Source organism: Lissotriton vulgaris, chromosome 11 (genome assembly GCF_964263255.1).
Source record: "Lissotriton vulgaris chromosome 11, aLisVul1.2, whole genome shotgun sequence".
Lineage (NCBI taxonomy): Eukaryota > Metazoa > Chordata > Amphibia > Caudata > Salamandridae > Lissotriton > Lissotriton vulgaris.
The window spans coordinates 980,589,068-980,605,554 of NC_141699.1; the positions used below are offsets into that span (position 1 = coordinate 980,589,068).

Genomic DNA, 16,487 nt, shown 5'->3' on the forward strand with positions numbered 1-16,487 from the left:
ATACATGTATTTGCAAGGAGGGTCCTGATCAACCCTAGAATTCCTCGTGCCTATTTGTTAGCTGTGGAGCAGTGGTTTTCAGTGCTTCTTTGACAATGTCACTTGTCAAAAGAATATCTTTCACCTAGGAACCCAAGATTTGTGGTTTGGTTTTTTCCTTCTCGGCGGTACTGTCAAGTGTCTACATCCAGAGTTTCATATCTGGATAGGACGTAGAAACCCCTGAAATAAGGCTGTTTACCTTCTTACCAGTGATGACTAGATTGTTGATTTGGATACTGTACTCAGTACTGAATCTCCCTTTCCACATGTGATAGCATTTAACCTCTGCTGAAGTCCAGGGTGCTCTTTGGTAATGGCCTTTCCTTGGACATGCTGTCTTCCCATTTCAGCATTTAGACAGGGACATCTTTAGGATTATGGGGGCCCTGGCCCAAACGTATTTGGGGGGGGGGGTGAATTTATGATCCAATTTCAGCACTTTCATGCCCTTTTTGGCCTGAACACTAACAGTGCACTGGCATACTTGTCCACATTCTAGTTGTGTTTAGATCTAACATTCAGGGACAATGAGGTATGTTTCAATATTGTAACACAGCAGTAGCTCACTAAAATTACTGCTAATAATCTTTGTAACACCTTCCCATTTCTCATATGTGATGGCCTGTTTGATCTAATAGAAACTTTTTTATGGATGTGTTGCATGAAACAAACACATTTTTCTGCAAAGTGTCTGTAATAGATTCTCACTTATCCCCCACATTGAAAATAAATTAACACAAAATGGTATTTTAAACAATCCTTTTTAGGATTAATCAAAGTCATAAAAGCAAGATTCTGTGCAGAATAGACCTGGCTCTGCAGGGGGCCCCTTGAAAGGCTCGGGCCCTGGGCCAGAGCCCACTTTGCCCATGTCTTAAAACATCTCTGCATTTAGGCTGTGTGTTTGGTTCCAGACCATTTGGAAAGTGGCAGAGCAAGATGAACCAATACGTAAAAATGACTTTTGTGATGCTTTCGGTGCTCTCCGCCTTGCTTTCTCTCCATTACATCTTGCACCAAGCCATTTCTTCAGATCATATAATGTGATACATGTTGAAAAAACCATATAGGAACTCTAAGTGGAGACATTTGGTTAATCACTGGAGAGGTCTGGGCGGTTAAACGCTCACGTCAGGGCACTCTATAGAAAATTTGTTAAGAACATCATTGTTTTAGAGCAGTTTCCCACTCTTGCCTGTAATACAGAGACAATTTCCACCCAGTGGGGAAGGCTAAAGAGCAATACTCGAGTTTATCATAATCTCCATCTACACCTCTTTCTATTCTTCTTTTTATCCCAGTCAATAGTATTTAATAATCACAGAAAGGCTGAGTGTATGTTATGGGTAATGAACCTGTGACGCTTAGGTAACGTACCAATCCCTGCAGTAGATGCATTACAATTAACATTGTTATAAGCTCTGCTGATTTCTTTGTCTTTTTGCATTAAATGGGTTCTCAAGTTCTTCACACCTCGTTTATCGTAACCATGTTTGTTATCTTTGTAATAGGTCGAAAAGAATTGGCGACCATGCTATACACAACCAAATATTTTACACTGCTATGATCAACAAGCATTTGCAGTGTAATAGGTCTCGCATTCACGTGAGTTTGAGCTATTGGCATTGTAAATGACAATGCCTTTTATTTATATTTTGGGTTTTAAAATATAAATAAAAGGCATTGTCATTTGCAATACTAATAGCTTAAACTCTCACAAATGCAAGACTTATCACATTGCAATAAAGGGCCTTCTCGACCGCTCGTTACAGTGTAAATATCAGAGGAAGTGACCGGCCTGCGAAGTCTTCAAAGTAGTGATAAATAGTGCCATGAAGAAGATGTGTAAGTGTTGTAAATTACACAGACACAAAGTGTGAAGTGAGAGTTACATATGATCCGAGCTATTAAACACTGACAAAGCACTACAACACCTTTCGTTCTGTGATTACACTGTTGTGGCACAGGACGAAGAGGAGGAGGGGGGGCTATTTCCTGCCCACTCCGTGATTTGAGTGTGCAGTGTTGCATTGCCTAATGTCACTGCTATCTTTGGCCAAATAAAAACACTCCAGCTGTAGTAAGGCCCAGGAGGTGCAGGGCGGGCTGTGCTTTTATGGCAGGCATGAAGAGAGGGTGGGATGGTCTCGGCTGCAGCTCCGGCCTCATACAGTGCCCCTGCTACTACTAGTGAGCGATAGGTGCTGAGGTGGTGGTAGTGGTATTGGTGGTGGCATTGTCGGTATTGGTTTTGGTGGTATTGGTGGTGGTGGTACTGGTATTGGCGGTGGTGGTATTGGTGGTGGTATTGGTATTAGTGGTATTGGTGGTATTGGTGGTGGTACTGGTGGAAGTGGTATTGGTGGTGGTGGTGGTATTGGTGGTAGTATTAGTGGTGGGTGTATTAGTGATTTTGGTGGTGTTGATTGTATTGGTGGTTTTGGTGGTGGTTGTAGTGGTATTGGTGGTGGTTTTGGTGTTGGTGGGGGTATTGGTGGTGGAGGTGGCATTGGTGGTGGTGGTGGTACTGGTCTTGGTGGTATTTGTGATGGTATTGGTGGTGGTGTTAATAGTAGTATTTGTGATGGTATTGGTGATGGTGGTGGTGGTATTGTTGGCGGTATTGGTGGTGGTGGTATTGGTGGCGGTATTGGTATTGGTGGTGGTATTGGTATTGGTGGTGGTGGTATTAGAATTGGTGGTGGAATTGGTATTAGCGGCGGTGGTGGTGGTGGTATTGATGGTGATGTTGGTATTGGTGGTGACATTGATGGTGGTGGTATTGGGGAGAAGAGTTGGCCTAACAGCTAGGGCGGTCGACCTCGAATCTGGGTCAAGTTTGCGCTATATAAAACTCTGTAAAGTGTAAAAAAATTAAAAAATTGATGGTGGTGGTATTGGCTGTGGTATTGGTGGTGGTGGTATTGGTGGTGGTGGTGATATTGGTGGTGGTAGGGGTATTGGTGGTGTTTTAATAAAACAGGCTTTTGAAAACAACTCATCAGGTGGCTTTAGAACAGTTGACATTTAACACAGATGTGCTGTTGTCATCTTCAGCCCATTAGAACACGATTATGTGCTACCTGATATCCACATGGCTGAATTCCCTAATCCTTTGTAAATCCATTTTACTTGGGGGAGGGGGTTGAAACAGACATGAGATAATGCCAGGTTAAAGTGATTGAAAGCAGGCGCCCCTGTGAAGGGGGCAGCCGTGCTGCTTAGAAAAACACAAGCGGTTTCAGCTGAAGCAGCGCATGTCCTGCCTGCAGTAAGAAAAACTCAATAAAGTAAATAGCGCTTACAGACCAAATGACAGGTCCTGTGTAACAACCGAAGTAAAGGGGCCAGTAGCCATGGGAGGTTACAAATGAAGACAAGGCCATACTAAGGAGGGACTAACAAGCCTATTAACAAATCCGAATGCAGCATTTACGAAAGACAATGACACAAGCCAATGAAAAATATGGGCGGGGCTTCTCTCACATACTCGACTATAGCAGTCTCGCACAGCAAGCAGCCCATGCGTGCTGCCGCTAGGCTTGACCTAAAAATGATAGCAGCGTATTATATAATTTTTTTCTGACCTTAATCCTGGGATTTTTTTCATTAACTATCTTTTAGGCAAATTCCATTTGATATCCAAATTAGGAAGAGTGGAAAAAAGTGTAGAAGCTCATTCTGGAGCGGTTCTTGCAGGAAGATGGAATTATGAAGGAACTGCTCTGGTTACAGGTATGATAAGTGTTTATTTTGTTGGAAAAAACCTGTACTTTTTAAAATATATATATTTTTATTTTGACTAAACAGTGCATAGTTGAACATGTTAGGTGTACATGAATGTTCAGAGATTAACATCCACGTATTTCTTTTTTAGTTCTCACCTTGATCACTCCTAAATTAAGTTTGTTAAAGCACAAATATTGTTTTAATAATATAGCCTTTTCAAAATGAGGGATATATCTTAGAAGATGTATTAACGTTTTCTTCATGATCAATGAGGCTTCAAGAACTCATTTTAGAAATCAAGCATGCATATGTATAAATAAGGTGTTCACTGCGGCATTTTGTCCTGCCGTCAGGGTCTGTTATCTATTTTTATTCTGTGTGCCCAGATATATTTATATATTAAGATTTCCTTTTATAGAATAGCCCTTCCTTAGAATTCCTTTTGTTGTTAACTAGCTGATGTTTATTTAGTGCCTGCCAAAATTGTTTTGCAGCCTTAGGCCCAAATGTGTTTTTTCATATAATTTTTTTTTTTAGATTTACAACATATTTTATTAGATTTCTTGCCACAACAGGGCCCCAGAGGACCACTTATACATGCAGATCGATATGGATACATCAACATGGCTTTATACACACATCTTGTACCCCCCTCGTTGGCCAACACAAAACAAAAGCAACCCAACATAATGCACTGTAACCTGTCTGTGCATCCTCATCTCCTCCCCCCAGCTTCCCCGCCCATGCCTAACTGTTGAGTTATAAAATGTCACGTGCATTCCAACCATAAAACTGGATTTCGACATCTATGGATCGATCTATTACAGGCTGAGGTTCAATGGTCAGGCCCCGATAATCTGCCCAACTTGCCAGATTTTGGAGTGTTTGTCGGGGCATCCCTTTGCTCGGAAGACCGGTATCTCTAGGCCCATACAGAAGTCCATGCCCTTCTTCCATATACCTAATAGGGGCGGAGTTTCAGCTTTCCAGAATCTGGCTGTATCGCGTTTGGCGGGTGTGAAGCCCAAAAATAATAGGTGGTGTTTGTATCTATTACGCCCACTCCCATCCGTGCTGGGAAGTAGAATTAATCTGGGAGGTTCCCTCGCCAATACCTTGGCCAGACATACTACCACCCCCTTCCAGAACCTATCTAGGTCGGTACAGGTCCAAATAGTGTGTATAAAAATGCCCTCGACCTTTGCACATCGCAGACATGCACGATCAATCCCATCCTCCATAGCCTCAACTGGCTGTAGTAGGCTCTATGTAGGTAATTAAATTGTATCAGTTGCAGGCACATTGAGATCGGCGCCCCTCTTGGAGACTCCAAAGCCTCCGTCCAGTCATCGTTGTCGATATGGCCTGAATCTGTTTGCCACGCTGTCTGAAGGGCCTCCAAGGTGGTAGTACTATTTGTGATTAGAGATTGATAAATCTTTGAAATTTTATGATCGGCGAGATCGCCCATCAGGAGTTTGCCCTCCAGTGGATTAAACTTGGGGAGGACTGTAAGGTTAGTGATATAGGTTGTTAAAGCGTGGCAACATTGTAGATATTTGTAGAGTTAACTATGTGGCCTGAAAATTTTTACCTGAAGTTGCTGGAACGATTTAAGAGTCCGGCCATGCATAACATCTCCCAGGGAGGATTTGCCAATCCGATCCCAACCTCGTAAGCCCAGGTAATTGGCTACCTGAAGAAAAAGCCTGTTTCGTCACAGAGGGGCCTCACACATAAGACGGCCTCTCCACCTCATCGTACAAAGAGATTGTCGCCACACTAAGATCACTACCCTTGTGGCTGGAGGAAGAGCCTGCAAGACTGACCTGATAATAGATGTGTATAAAAGGTGGGGTTCCCCAACAGCCATCGCTTGGCCATGTAAGCCTGGTCATCCCTGGAACCATACCACCATTCATTAAGGACCTGCAGGTGCGAAGCTGCATGATATGGCTGAATATCTGCTGCTGCGATGCCCCTGCAATAAGTGGATTGAAAGCATGCTCGCAGCTCCACTCGGGACTCTACCCCCCCAAGAACTGGTCCAGTATCGCATTAACTTGTCAACCACACTGCAGGACAGGATGCGGGTGGTTTTGTAATATATATAAAAAGCGAGGGAGAGACACCATCTTAACTATGGCGGAGCACCCTTAGAGGGACAGCGGCAGACCCGCCCACGATCTAATCTCAGCCTTCACCAAATCTGTCATAGAGTCCAAATTACGATCCCAGGAGACTGACTGGTAAGCTGACAGAAAAACACCCAGACATTGCAGGCCGTCCCCAGTTATTGAAAGGCCTGCTGCCCACTAACCATCCCCCAGTGTCCCCCTCAACAGCCATATGATATATTTGCCTGTATTCATATACAGTCCTGACTTTTCTCCAAAGATCCGCAGAATTTGAAGGATCCTGGGACCCAATCTATGTGGGTCGATAAGGAAAAATAGAACATCACCTGCACATAATGCGATGCGGTTGGAAATCTCCACGGAGCACTCAAGTCAAGTCAAGTCAAGTCAGAGAATTTGTATAGCGCACTACCTACCCAGAGGGTCTCAAGGCGCTTAGGGAGGGGAGGAGGATTACTTGTCAAATATCCACGTTTTAAGTTGTTTTCTGAATGCTAGGTGATTCTGGGTGAGGCGCAGGTAAGCGGGGAGTGAGTTCCATGTCTTAGCAGCCAGGTATGAGAAGGATCTGCCTCCCATGGTGGTCTTGTTGATGCGAGGTACAGTGGCGAGGGCTTGGCTATAAGAGCGAAGTTGGCGGGGGGGGGGGGTGTAGAAGGACAGACGTGAGTTGAGGCATTCTGGTCCGGTGTCGTAGAGTGATTTGTGTGCGTGGGTTAGCAGTCGGAAAGTGATTCTCTTATTGACGGGTAGCCAGTGGAGGTCTTTCAGGTGACCAGAGATGTGTTCGTTGCGCGGGATGTCTAATATGATCCTGGCTGAGGCGTTTTGGATTCGTTGGAGTTTCTTCTGGAGTTTTGCGGTAGTACCTGCGTAGAGGGTGTTTCCGTAATCTAGTCGGCTCGTGACTAGAGCATGGGTAACTGTTTTTCTTGTTTCGGTGGGGATCCAGCGAAATGTTTTTCTGAGCATGCGAAGAATGTTGAAGCAGGATGAGGATACGGCGCTGACTTGTCTGTTCATTGAGAGTGAAGAATCCAGGATGACGCCTAGGTTCCGTGCGTGGTCTGTCGGGATGGGTGCTTTTCCAAGGGCTTCCGGCCACCAAGAGTCGTCCCATGCAGAGGGGGAAGTACCTAAGATGAGGACTTCTGTTTTGTCTGAGTTCAGTTTCAGACGGCTTTGTTTCATCCATTCGGCAACTTCTTTCATTCCTTCGTGTAGGTTAGTTTTGGCGGTGCTGGGGTCATTGGTGAGTGATAGGATCAGTTGAGTGTCATCCGCGTAGGAGATGATGTTGAGGTTGTGTTGGCGGGCGATGGCCGCGAGGGGGCTCATGTACACGTTGAAGAGGGTGGGGCTGAGTGAGGATCCTTGTGGTACGCCGCAGATGACTTCAGTGGCCTCTGACTTGAATGGAGGGAGGCGGACTCTCTGGGATCTTCCGGTGAGGAACGAGGTGATCCATTCCAGTGCTTTATGGCTAGTGGTTCAATGGCGAGAGCAAATAAGAGGGGGGACAGGGGCAACCCTGTCTAGTGCCGCAGCCAATGGAGAACTGGGGAGAGTCATAGCTAGCCATGCGCACAGAACCTGTCAAGGCTGTATATAATAGACAAACGTATGCTAGAAGGCATGGGCTCATATTGAGGCATCACAAAAGTATAAATAATTAAGTCCTGCTAACCAAATTAAATGCCTTGTCTATATCTGCCAATAACATGGCCGCAGGGCGTCCCAAGTGATCTACGGCAGCTTTTGCATTATGCTTGCGTCTAATATTGAGGCGCATTGCCCAGCGTGGCATAAAGCCTGCTTGGTCTTGGTAGACCAGGTTGTTCATATGGAGCATCAATCTATTGGCAAGGGCTTTTGCTAGCAGTTTAACATCTATGTTTAACAGGGAAATTGGGCTGTATGAGGTATGTTGTTCCGGGGGTCGACCCGTCTTCAGGAACTATTTCAGCATGTCTGCAGTCAGGAGGCATGCGAGTAGCCTTCACAGCCTCCTTGAAAGTTGTGAGATAATGGGGGCCCAGTTGAGACATATATGCCTCAAAGAATTTACATGGGAACTTGTTGGGACCTGGCGCCTTTCAGAACCACACCTCCGACAATTCCTCTACCTTAAAGGGGGGCTTCTAGGGATTCCCTCACCTCGGTCAATAATGCTCTCGGGGCATATCATCAAAGAACTCCTCAGTCTGTGAGGCATCTGAAACCTCCCTCTAGGTGTACAAAACATGATAAAAGCCAGCAAAGCTGCATGCCATCTCTGCTGGGTCGGTGAGCACCGTGCTGCCGTCGTCGCTAGTCATGGGGAGTTGGAGTGGTGTCAAGGCATGCTTGCACAGCCTATGTAGCAGCCTCCCTGATTTATCCCCACATTGATAAATCCTACTCTGAGAAGCCAGCCACGCACACCACGCCTCCCCCTGATACTGCTTTTGTGTGATACACAGCTGTCTAGGCGCCCATAAACTGTTCACGTCCGAGTCTCCAGTTCCACAACGCGAGCCCCTATTTGCATTAAGTTATGCCTGCGCCGTTTACGCTCTGCTGCACAGAAACTAATATCAACTCCACGAATAGTGGGTTTAATTGCCTCCCATAGTATGTCTGTGAAGGTGGATGTCACCACTTTGAGAGTAAAGTATTCATTAAAAGCTTTGTGCATATGGATTCTATAGGACTGATTCTGCAGATGCCACGGAGAAAGCCTCCACCGAAACAGAGGCCAAGACAGGCTGACCAAAAGCCATATTGCTACTGGAGAGTGATCTGAGACCCCTTGGGGTAAAATTGTGGCCTCCGACACTCTGTGGGCATAACCCACTGGGTTAAAAATGTAGTCAGGCCTGGAGAATGACCCATAGACCAGGGAATAGAAAGTGCAGCCCGCATCGGTGGGGTGATGAGCCCTCCCTGAGTCCACCCAACCCACCTAGTCTACCAGTGGCCTCAGAGGGGACTCCCCCCTACCATCACCCCTGAGGTCCGTCATCTATTTTTCCTCAGGATGAAGAACATCACTCCAGTCCCCACCAATGACTGCCAAACCCTCCTGTATGGATCCCATATATCCACTAGGCCGTCCACAAAAGTCTGACTAAGGGGTAGGTGGGGGCATAAATACTGCAGATGATGACGAGTTCCCCATATAGGATTCCCTGTAGAAAGACATAACTGCCCTGCATGTCTACCCATGTCTGCACTAGATTTAATGGGCCCTACCATGTATCATGACTGCCACTCCCCTGGAGCCCATCTCAATGCCTGCATGGAATGCGTGTGTGTAGCCATATCAGATCGGGCAAGGAGTTTTGGTACCCATCAGATGCGTCTCTTGCAAAAGTAGAATATCTGTTCCCACGCGGTTTGCCTGGCGGAGTACTATGCCCCATTTCACCTTAACTAACATCCCCTGGACAGTCCAGATCACCATGCAGAGCCTTCCCGATAAAACCTCAGTGTTGAGATCAGGCAGCCGAGTACAGGAATTTCACATTGCACAGAATTGGCACATGGGGCCACGCACTGAGAGAACACAGGCCACGCAATGAATTTGAAAAACAACCTATAACTATGTAGCCCCCATTCCCCCCCCACCCCATTACCTCAAAACCATTGAAGCTTCTGTCGTAGAGAGATCCCCAAGCATCCAGTCATCATAATATCGTTCTGGGAAGGTCAGGGTACACCTCTCCAGCGGTGCAGCTCTTGAAAAAGTCATCATACTGGGCGTTTCGAAATTAACAGGAAGGCCTCATGCCTCACATATAAATCAATGAGTCTCTATATGTACGAAATCCAAAGCCTCATACCCGGGGGCCAATCATCTGCTCTTCGTTGTGAGGTTCAGAATGCCATGATGATCTGGATCTGTGCCTGCATTTTTCTTTCAGTTTGGTTTGTGTTTGGCAGGGGTCTCCCAAAGATGAGTCAGAGTGTGGCTTCAAATGCCTCACCTCATCGGTCCAGGTGAAAACCTCTTCCGGCGTATCAAAAACAGGGTAGGTGTATTCTAAACGACACCTAGGCGAGCTGGGAACAGGAGCATATAGGAGATTTGAAGGTCCCGAAGATGGGCCTTAGCCTCCATAAAGGACTTTTCGCTGCTGCTGTACCTTTTTGGTCCGGAAAAATCATTATTCAATGAGACTCTTATAAGAGCATAATCTTGAGATAGAGCAAGTTTGAGGAAAACATTGCAGTCATGAAAGTTCAGAATTCTGGCAATAGCTGGCCGCAACCTGGCCCACCCGTGGGAGACTCTTAATCAGGGCCCTGTGGGCACGTTCTAATATAAAGCAGGAGGAGCGAGCGGCTGATGTAATCCACATAGCAAGCCAACGGGCCTAGAATTTGCCCATATCATAGTCTTCGCAGCCCTCTGGAAAGCCCCCAGAGTGGAAGTTAATTCTGCTGTCCCATCCCTACACCACTTCTACACATGTGCCCAGACCAGAGACTCTGGTTTCAGCCTCAAAGATACTCTCCACGGCATTGCGGAGATCATGGCTCAATAGTGTCACGTCTGAACCTACCATTCCAATTTTGGACTCCAACATGTCTCTTGACTGAAGAATCGCGGTTAGCAGGGCAGCATTATCAGGTAACGCCCCAGGGCCCCGGCGGGTACACACAGTCTGGGCCCCCGTGAAGCCATCCATTGTGCTTTGCTTTGAAGTTGACTCCGAGGGCTTATCCTTCGTCATGATGGCAAACTTGTATCTGGGTCGGGCCAGCACAGTCTCTCACTACTCGGGCAACCCCACTTGCTAGACCGCCCCTGGATGACTTCTCCTATGGTCATAGGGGCCTGGACATCCACGTATGTACACTTCTGCTTGCCTCAAACGTATTGCCTGGCCAGATCAGCGCAGGCTGGAGATCCTGTGCTCTCTATCAGACAGGGTGTGGACCGCGGAAGGGCTCCTCCCAACCACAAGCCACACCGAGGCCTAGCCCGCCCACCTCTGTGGACGGAGTGTGCACCCCTTCCCCCATGGGTGCCTCACCTCCCTTATGGATGCTGCAGCTGGAAACAGCCTTCCCTGCAGACAGGTACAGGCAGCGGGGCCTAACTGGGTGGGGTCCTCCAGGCCCGCCTTCTGGCCCGACAAATTGTGGTCGCCCCAGCTAGTTAGAGTAGGCCTTCGGGCACCCGTCTATGCGGGCTGTCCGACTCCTCCAGCCGCCACGCTCCGGCCTCACGCAGCCGATCCTGGGCCCAGAAATTCTTCTCCCCATTTCCGTGTGTGATCGGCTCTTCCTCCGCAAACCTGCTTATGCATGGACCGGGCACACAGATCGGCCCTGGCCGCTGCAGTCACCTTTGTGTCTCTCTCCCGGCTTCTCGGGTTCTTCAGCCCCTCTCGACTTCACCACGGCAGGGCCCTCCGTCGCATCACAGTAAACAGGGACTACGGTTCCGACAAACCAACAATCTCTTGCTCTCAACCCCGTAGGCAACGGCTCCATCCAGCAAACACTCTCCAAGCTGCCCCAATTTTTCGTCCCGCCCAGAATGTCGCCTCTCCATTCCCGGGACCAGTGTGAGTCCAGGAACAGGACAGAAAGGAAGTAATCCGGCAGGATTATAGAGGATTTTGGCGAAGGGCTGCCGGAGCTTGCCCAGAGCGCAACATTCATGTTGGAGCTCCATGCCACGCACCCTTTTTATTTTTATTTTTATTCTTTTTTTATTAACAACAAAAAAGTTACGGTGGTCATCACATTCAAGGCATAGAAAATTCACGTGTGCAGCGCAGGAACTCACCGAACATACATAGCATACATAGTACAAAAATAGTCGGAGCAGTGCATCACATAGCATTTACAGTGCAAGCAGTTCGACAATCGGGACAACTTGGGGGGGGGGGTCACAGATGTTACCTCTATATTCATTCCAATTGGACCACACTTCTATCCATTTCCGTGGGCATCCCCGTGCCAGGTACACCGTTTTCTCCTGGAGCATGCACCAGTCTATATCAGTCTTCCATGAGCCCACTCTAGGAGGCCTAACTGCCCCCCACAGCCTAGCTATGTTCCTTTTGGCCATTGCAAATCCCACTGTCGCCCATAGCTTCCCACGAGGTGGCAGATCTGTAGGTTCCCATATGTTTAACAGGCACCTCTTTGCTTCCAGTCGCAGCTCCACCCCCCCACACCTCTTGTATACAGCGGGTCACCTGGGCCCAGTAATTTCTCAGCAGTGCGCATTCCCACAGTATGTGGAAGTAGGTCCCTACCTCCCCGCATCCCCTCCTACAGAGCCCATCCTCACTGCGGCCCATTCGCTGCAATCTAGTTCCTGAGAGATATACTCGGTGTAGAATTTGTAGCTGAATCAGCTGAAGCCTGGCCGATATGGCTACCTCCTTAGGGGAGGCAAGCGCAATTCTCCATTCTTCCTCATCTATTTGCAGCCCGTCGGCTTCCCATTTCTCTTTGAGGGGCAGCAGCAGGTCTGGGGAGTTGTTAATGATTTTTTTGTATATGAGTGATATGGCATGTTCGGGGAGGTGGCCATCTAGAAGTCTATCCTCCAGTGGGGAGGAGTGAGGGGATGTTAGCCTGGAGGGAATGTCTAACCTGTAAGTACCTGAAATTTTCTGTGTGTGCCAGTTCGTAGGTGCGTTGGAGTGAGGCAAAGGGCACCATCCCATCCGGGCCCCACAGGGTCCCAAATGTGAGAGATGCCTATGAGGTCCCAGTTACGGAACCCTTTGGTCCGGCCGAGCGTTCCCAACTTCTCTGAAACCCACAGGGGGGTTGCCATCGTGAGGGTGTCGGCCCATCCAAACTTGCGTTGCAGAATATGCCACAATTGTACCGAGTGCTGCGTGGGCCCAGTGAGTGAGTACCTACCAGGCCTAGAGTAGAATGCCGCCTCGAAGTTCCCGCCCGGCAAGAGCCAACGATCCATTCCATACCCCGGGTCATTCCCGTCACAGTATGAACAGTAAGAATGGTTTTTAATTGTCAATCTAGATGGGCGCACAGCCTGTATGGAAGCACTGAATATGATAGTATGTGGTGCAACTGGGTGAGTGGAAAACCATGTAACCACCCAATGGAGATGTCAGCAAGCTGAACAAGTCCTGTAATTACTGAAAAGACGTACCCTATGCACACACTCAGTAATGTTATAAACATTAGTTAATGTATAAATTTCTTAAAGGTTGGACAATTATGCAGAGAAACAGCAGTAGTAAACAGTAATATCAAGTAGACAGTAATATCAAATAATTATGATAACTAGATGGAATCCTAGTGTCCTTGTTTAATTATCAAGGCTTGACAACAACCAGCCGACACTTGTTTCATCGCATCACGCGAATCTTCAGGGCTCTAGGTGGCTGTGCTTAAGCCAATCGGTCGCTCTTCCGGTGATAATTCCGACCCGGAAGGGCCCAAGACCGGCAATTGCTCCAATATCCAATGATTAAATGTAGACTTAAAGCGAAATGCGCTTGTAAAGTCACCCGGGAGATGTTGTATAAAAGTAGATGGGCAGGTAACTTCCGTATCCAGTAGGTTCGTCGTAAATTGCCCGAGCAATAGAGGTTGCTCTATGTTTTCGTAATATGTGATTGTGTTTCGAAGTATCTGAAAGACGCGTTGCTCCCGGGTCGCCGTGTTCCTGGTGTGAAGGAAGATTTGTGTGATGCGATGAAACACGTGTCGGCTGGTTGTTGTCAAGCCTTGATAATTAAACAAGGACACTAGGATTCTATCTAGTTATCATAATTATTTGATATTACTGTCTACTTGATATTACTGTTTACTACTGCTGTTTCTCTGCATAATTGTCCAACCTTTAAGAAATTTATACATTAACTAATGTTTAGAACATTACTGAGTGTGTGCATAGGGTACGTCTTTTCAGTAATTCCCGTCACAGTGTGTGCCCTGATTAATGGCTAAAAGGTGTGCAGCCCAGTAATACTTACGGATGTCCGGGAGCGCTATGCCTCCGTCAAACCACCCCAGAGTCAATTTCTGGAGGGATATACGAGGTGTCCCAGACCACTACAGCTCTCTCTGCGTGGCCTCAATGGACGTGAAATAGGAGTGCGGGACCAAGTCCGGGTAGTTTTGTAGGGCATAATGGAATCTCGTCAGCGCCATCATTTTGAAGAGCACCGCCCGTCCGAGGAGGGACAGTGGGAGCTTTCGCCAGGAGGCAGAGTCCCTTTTGAATCGCCACAGGGGCGGCAGGAGATTCCTCTCATATCAGGTGGTCTTCTCCTTGGAGATAAAGATCCCAAGGTAGCGGAACCCCTCCGTGGCTACTGTAATCGGGCAGTTTCGGGGGGGCGCAGGAGGGTCACCCCGCAGGACATAGAGTAGTGACTTGCCCCAGTTGATGCTATAGCCTGAGTTTCGCCCGAAGCTTGTGAAAATATCCATGGCCACTATGAGAAACTTGCGAGGTCTCGTTAGGTACAGGAGGATGTTGTCCGCATAGAGCGAAATCCTGTCCTCCCACCCATCCGCCCAGGGTATCCCCTTCAGGGATAGGTCCTGTCTGATCCAGGCAGCCAGGGGTTCCAATGATAGGGCAAAGAGGAGGGGTGAAACAGGACACCCCTGTCGCGGCTCTCTCTCTAGTTCAAATACTTCAGAGATTTTATTATTGACAGAGACCTGGGCCAGGGGCGCAGAGTAAAGGAGGCGCACCCATCCTATGAAGCTAGGGCCGAAGCCCAGTTTGCGGAGGACCGCCATCATGTAGGGCCATTCGAGCGTGTCGAATGCCATTGCAGCATCTAGAGACACCACTACCGCGTCTTCCTGGATGGTGTGACATCTTCCCAACACTCCATGCAGCCTCCGGAGGTTAAGCGCTGTGTTGCAGTGGGGCATAAAGCCAGACTGGTCCGGGTGGACCAGGACAGGCAGGACAGGTTTGAGCCTGTTTGCGAGGACCTTGGCTAAGATTTTGGACTCTGCGTTTAGCAAAGATATGGGCCTGTAGGAGGCGCAGGAATCCCTTGGTTCCCCTCCTTGGGGATAGCCACTATTGTGTCAGCAAACTGATCACGTGGTAAAATGCCCTTCTCCTTGCTCTCCTCAAACATTCGCTTTAAATAAGGACTAAGGCCGCCAGGTGTAAGCTTGTACAGCTCTATCGGCAAGCCTTTAGGCCCAAGTGCTTTTCCCGGCCGAAGGTCTCTGATCGCCCGGCCAATTTCTTCTATCGCGAGTGGCGCTTCCAAGGCGTCTCGCTCCGTGTCTGAGAGGGTGGGCAGACAGATGTCAGTTAGCAAGGAGACCGAATCTTCTTCTGGTCTGTCAGAACCTTTGCTGTATACCTTTCGGTAGTGCAACGCGAATTCCCTGACTATGTCACGGGGTTCCGTGATGACGGCTCCAGATTGTCTTGAGCGCTGCCACTACCCTCTGAGCCTGTTGCTTTTTGTCTAGCCAGGCTATGAGCTTGCCTGCTTTTTCTCCTTGGTCGTATATTCTACCCTCTTTATCTCTAGCTATTGTCTTGGCTGCGTCGGTGGCCAAGGCCCTGTATTCCGCCGCTTTAAGTTCCATCAGATGGACTGTCTCTGGCTCCCCTTCAGTTTGAGCCGCCGTTTCCAGCTCGAGGAGGTCTCTCTCCATATTAGCCTGCGGCGACCGGCAATCGCAGACAGGGCCTACCCTCTCAGTACGGTTTTGAAAGGCTCCCATAGCACCGTTGACGAAGCCACCGTACCATTGTTGTCCTCAAAGTATCGATCAATCGAGAGGGTAAGTTTCTTCCTAATGTCTTCACTGCGTAGGTACCAGGCGTTTACTGGCACAATGCAGCCCTCATGCCTGTTCCCGATTGTGAGGTGGGCAAGTAAAGGTGAGTGGTCCGAAATGCCTCTTGCTAGGTGTGTAACTTCCTGAATCGTTGTGTCATGGTACAGGGGTGCTAGTATGTCATCGATACGGGAGAATGAACGGTGTGAGCCAGAAAAGAAAGTGTACTGTGTGTGCCTTGGGCGGAGGATACGCCATAAGTCCGTGAGACCAAATGCCTCAAGAAAATCTGATAACCACCTGTGACCCGTTGGTATATCCTTGGGGGGATGTCTGTCAAGGGCCCCAGAGATCACAGCGTTGAAGTCACCCCCCCACCAGAAGGCGCCCCTCGGGGAGCGAGAGGAGCAACTTACCCAGGTCCTGATATGATTGGGTTTGGAGACCAGGCGTGTTATATGTCGTAACTAGATTTATCCTGCGACCCTCCCATGTACCCAAGATGGCCGCAAAGCGCCCTAGGGGGTCAGAGTCCGTTTGATCAATGACTAGGGGAAAGTTGCGACGAAGCAGGATTCCCACCCCCCGGGATCCAGAGGTGAAGCCGGAATGCGCGCCAGGGAGTAACCCCACCGATTTAGCTCGTGGCATGCGTTGCCCAGCAGATGCGTCTCCTGTAGGAATACCACATCAGGAAAGTGCCTCTTGACAAATTGTCAGAACAGAAGGAGTCAGGTCCGGGGCGGGACTGAGGGGGGGCTGGACCGTAATATAATGTAAGACAAATAGAAACTGCCCACACCTCATTGATTGAAATTATTTCGA

General features: G+C 48.3%; 1 protein-coding gene across 1 annotated transcript in view; it reads left to right on the forward strand.

Annotated features, from left to right (window-relative positions):
• IFT80 (intraflagellar transport 80) overlaps positions 1-16,487 on the forward strand; it is a 474,284-nt gene that overhangs the window by 52,752 nt on the left and 405,045 nt on the right. Inside the window, exon 4 of the mRNA XM_086944208.1 lies at positions 3,667-3,777. Within this exon, the coding sequence (XP_086800334.1) occupies positions 3,667-3,777 (111 nt within the window). The remainder of the gene's footprint in view (positions 1-3,666; positions 3,778-16,487) is intronic.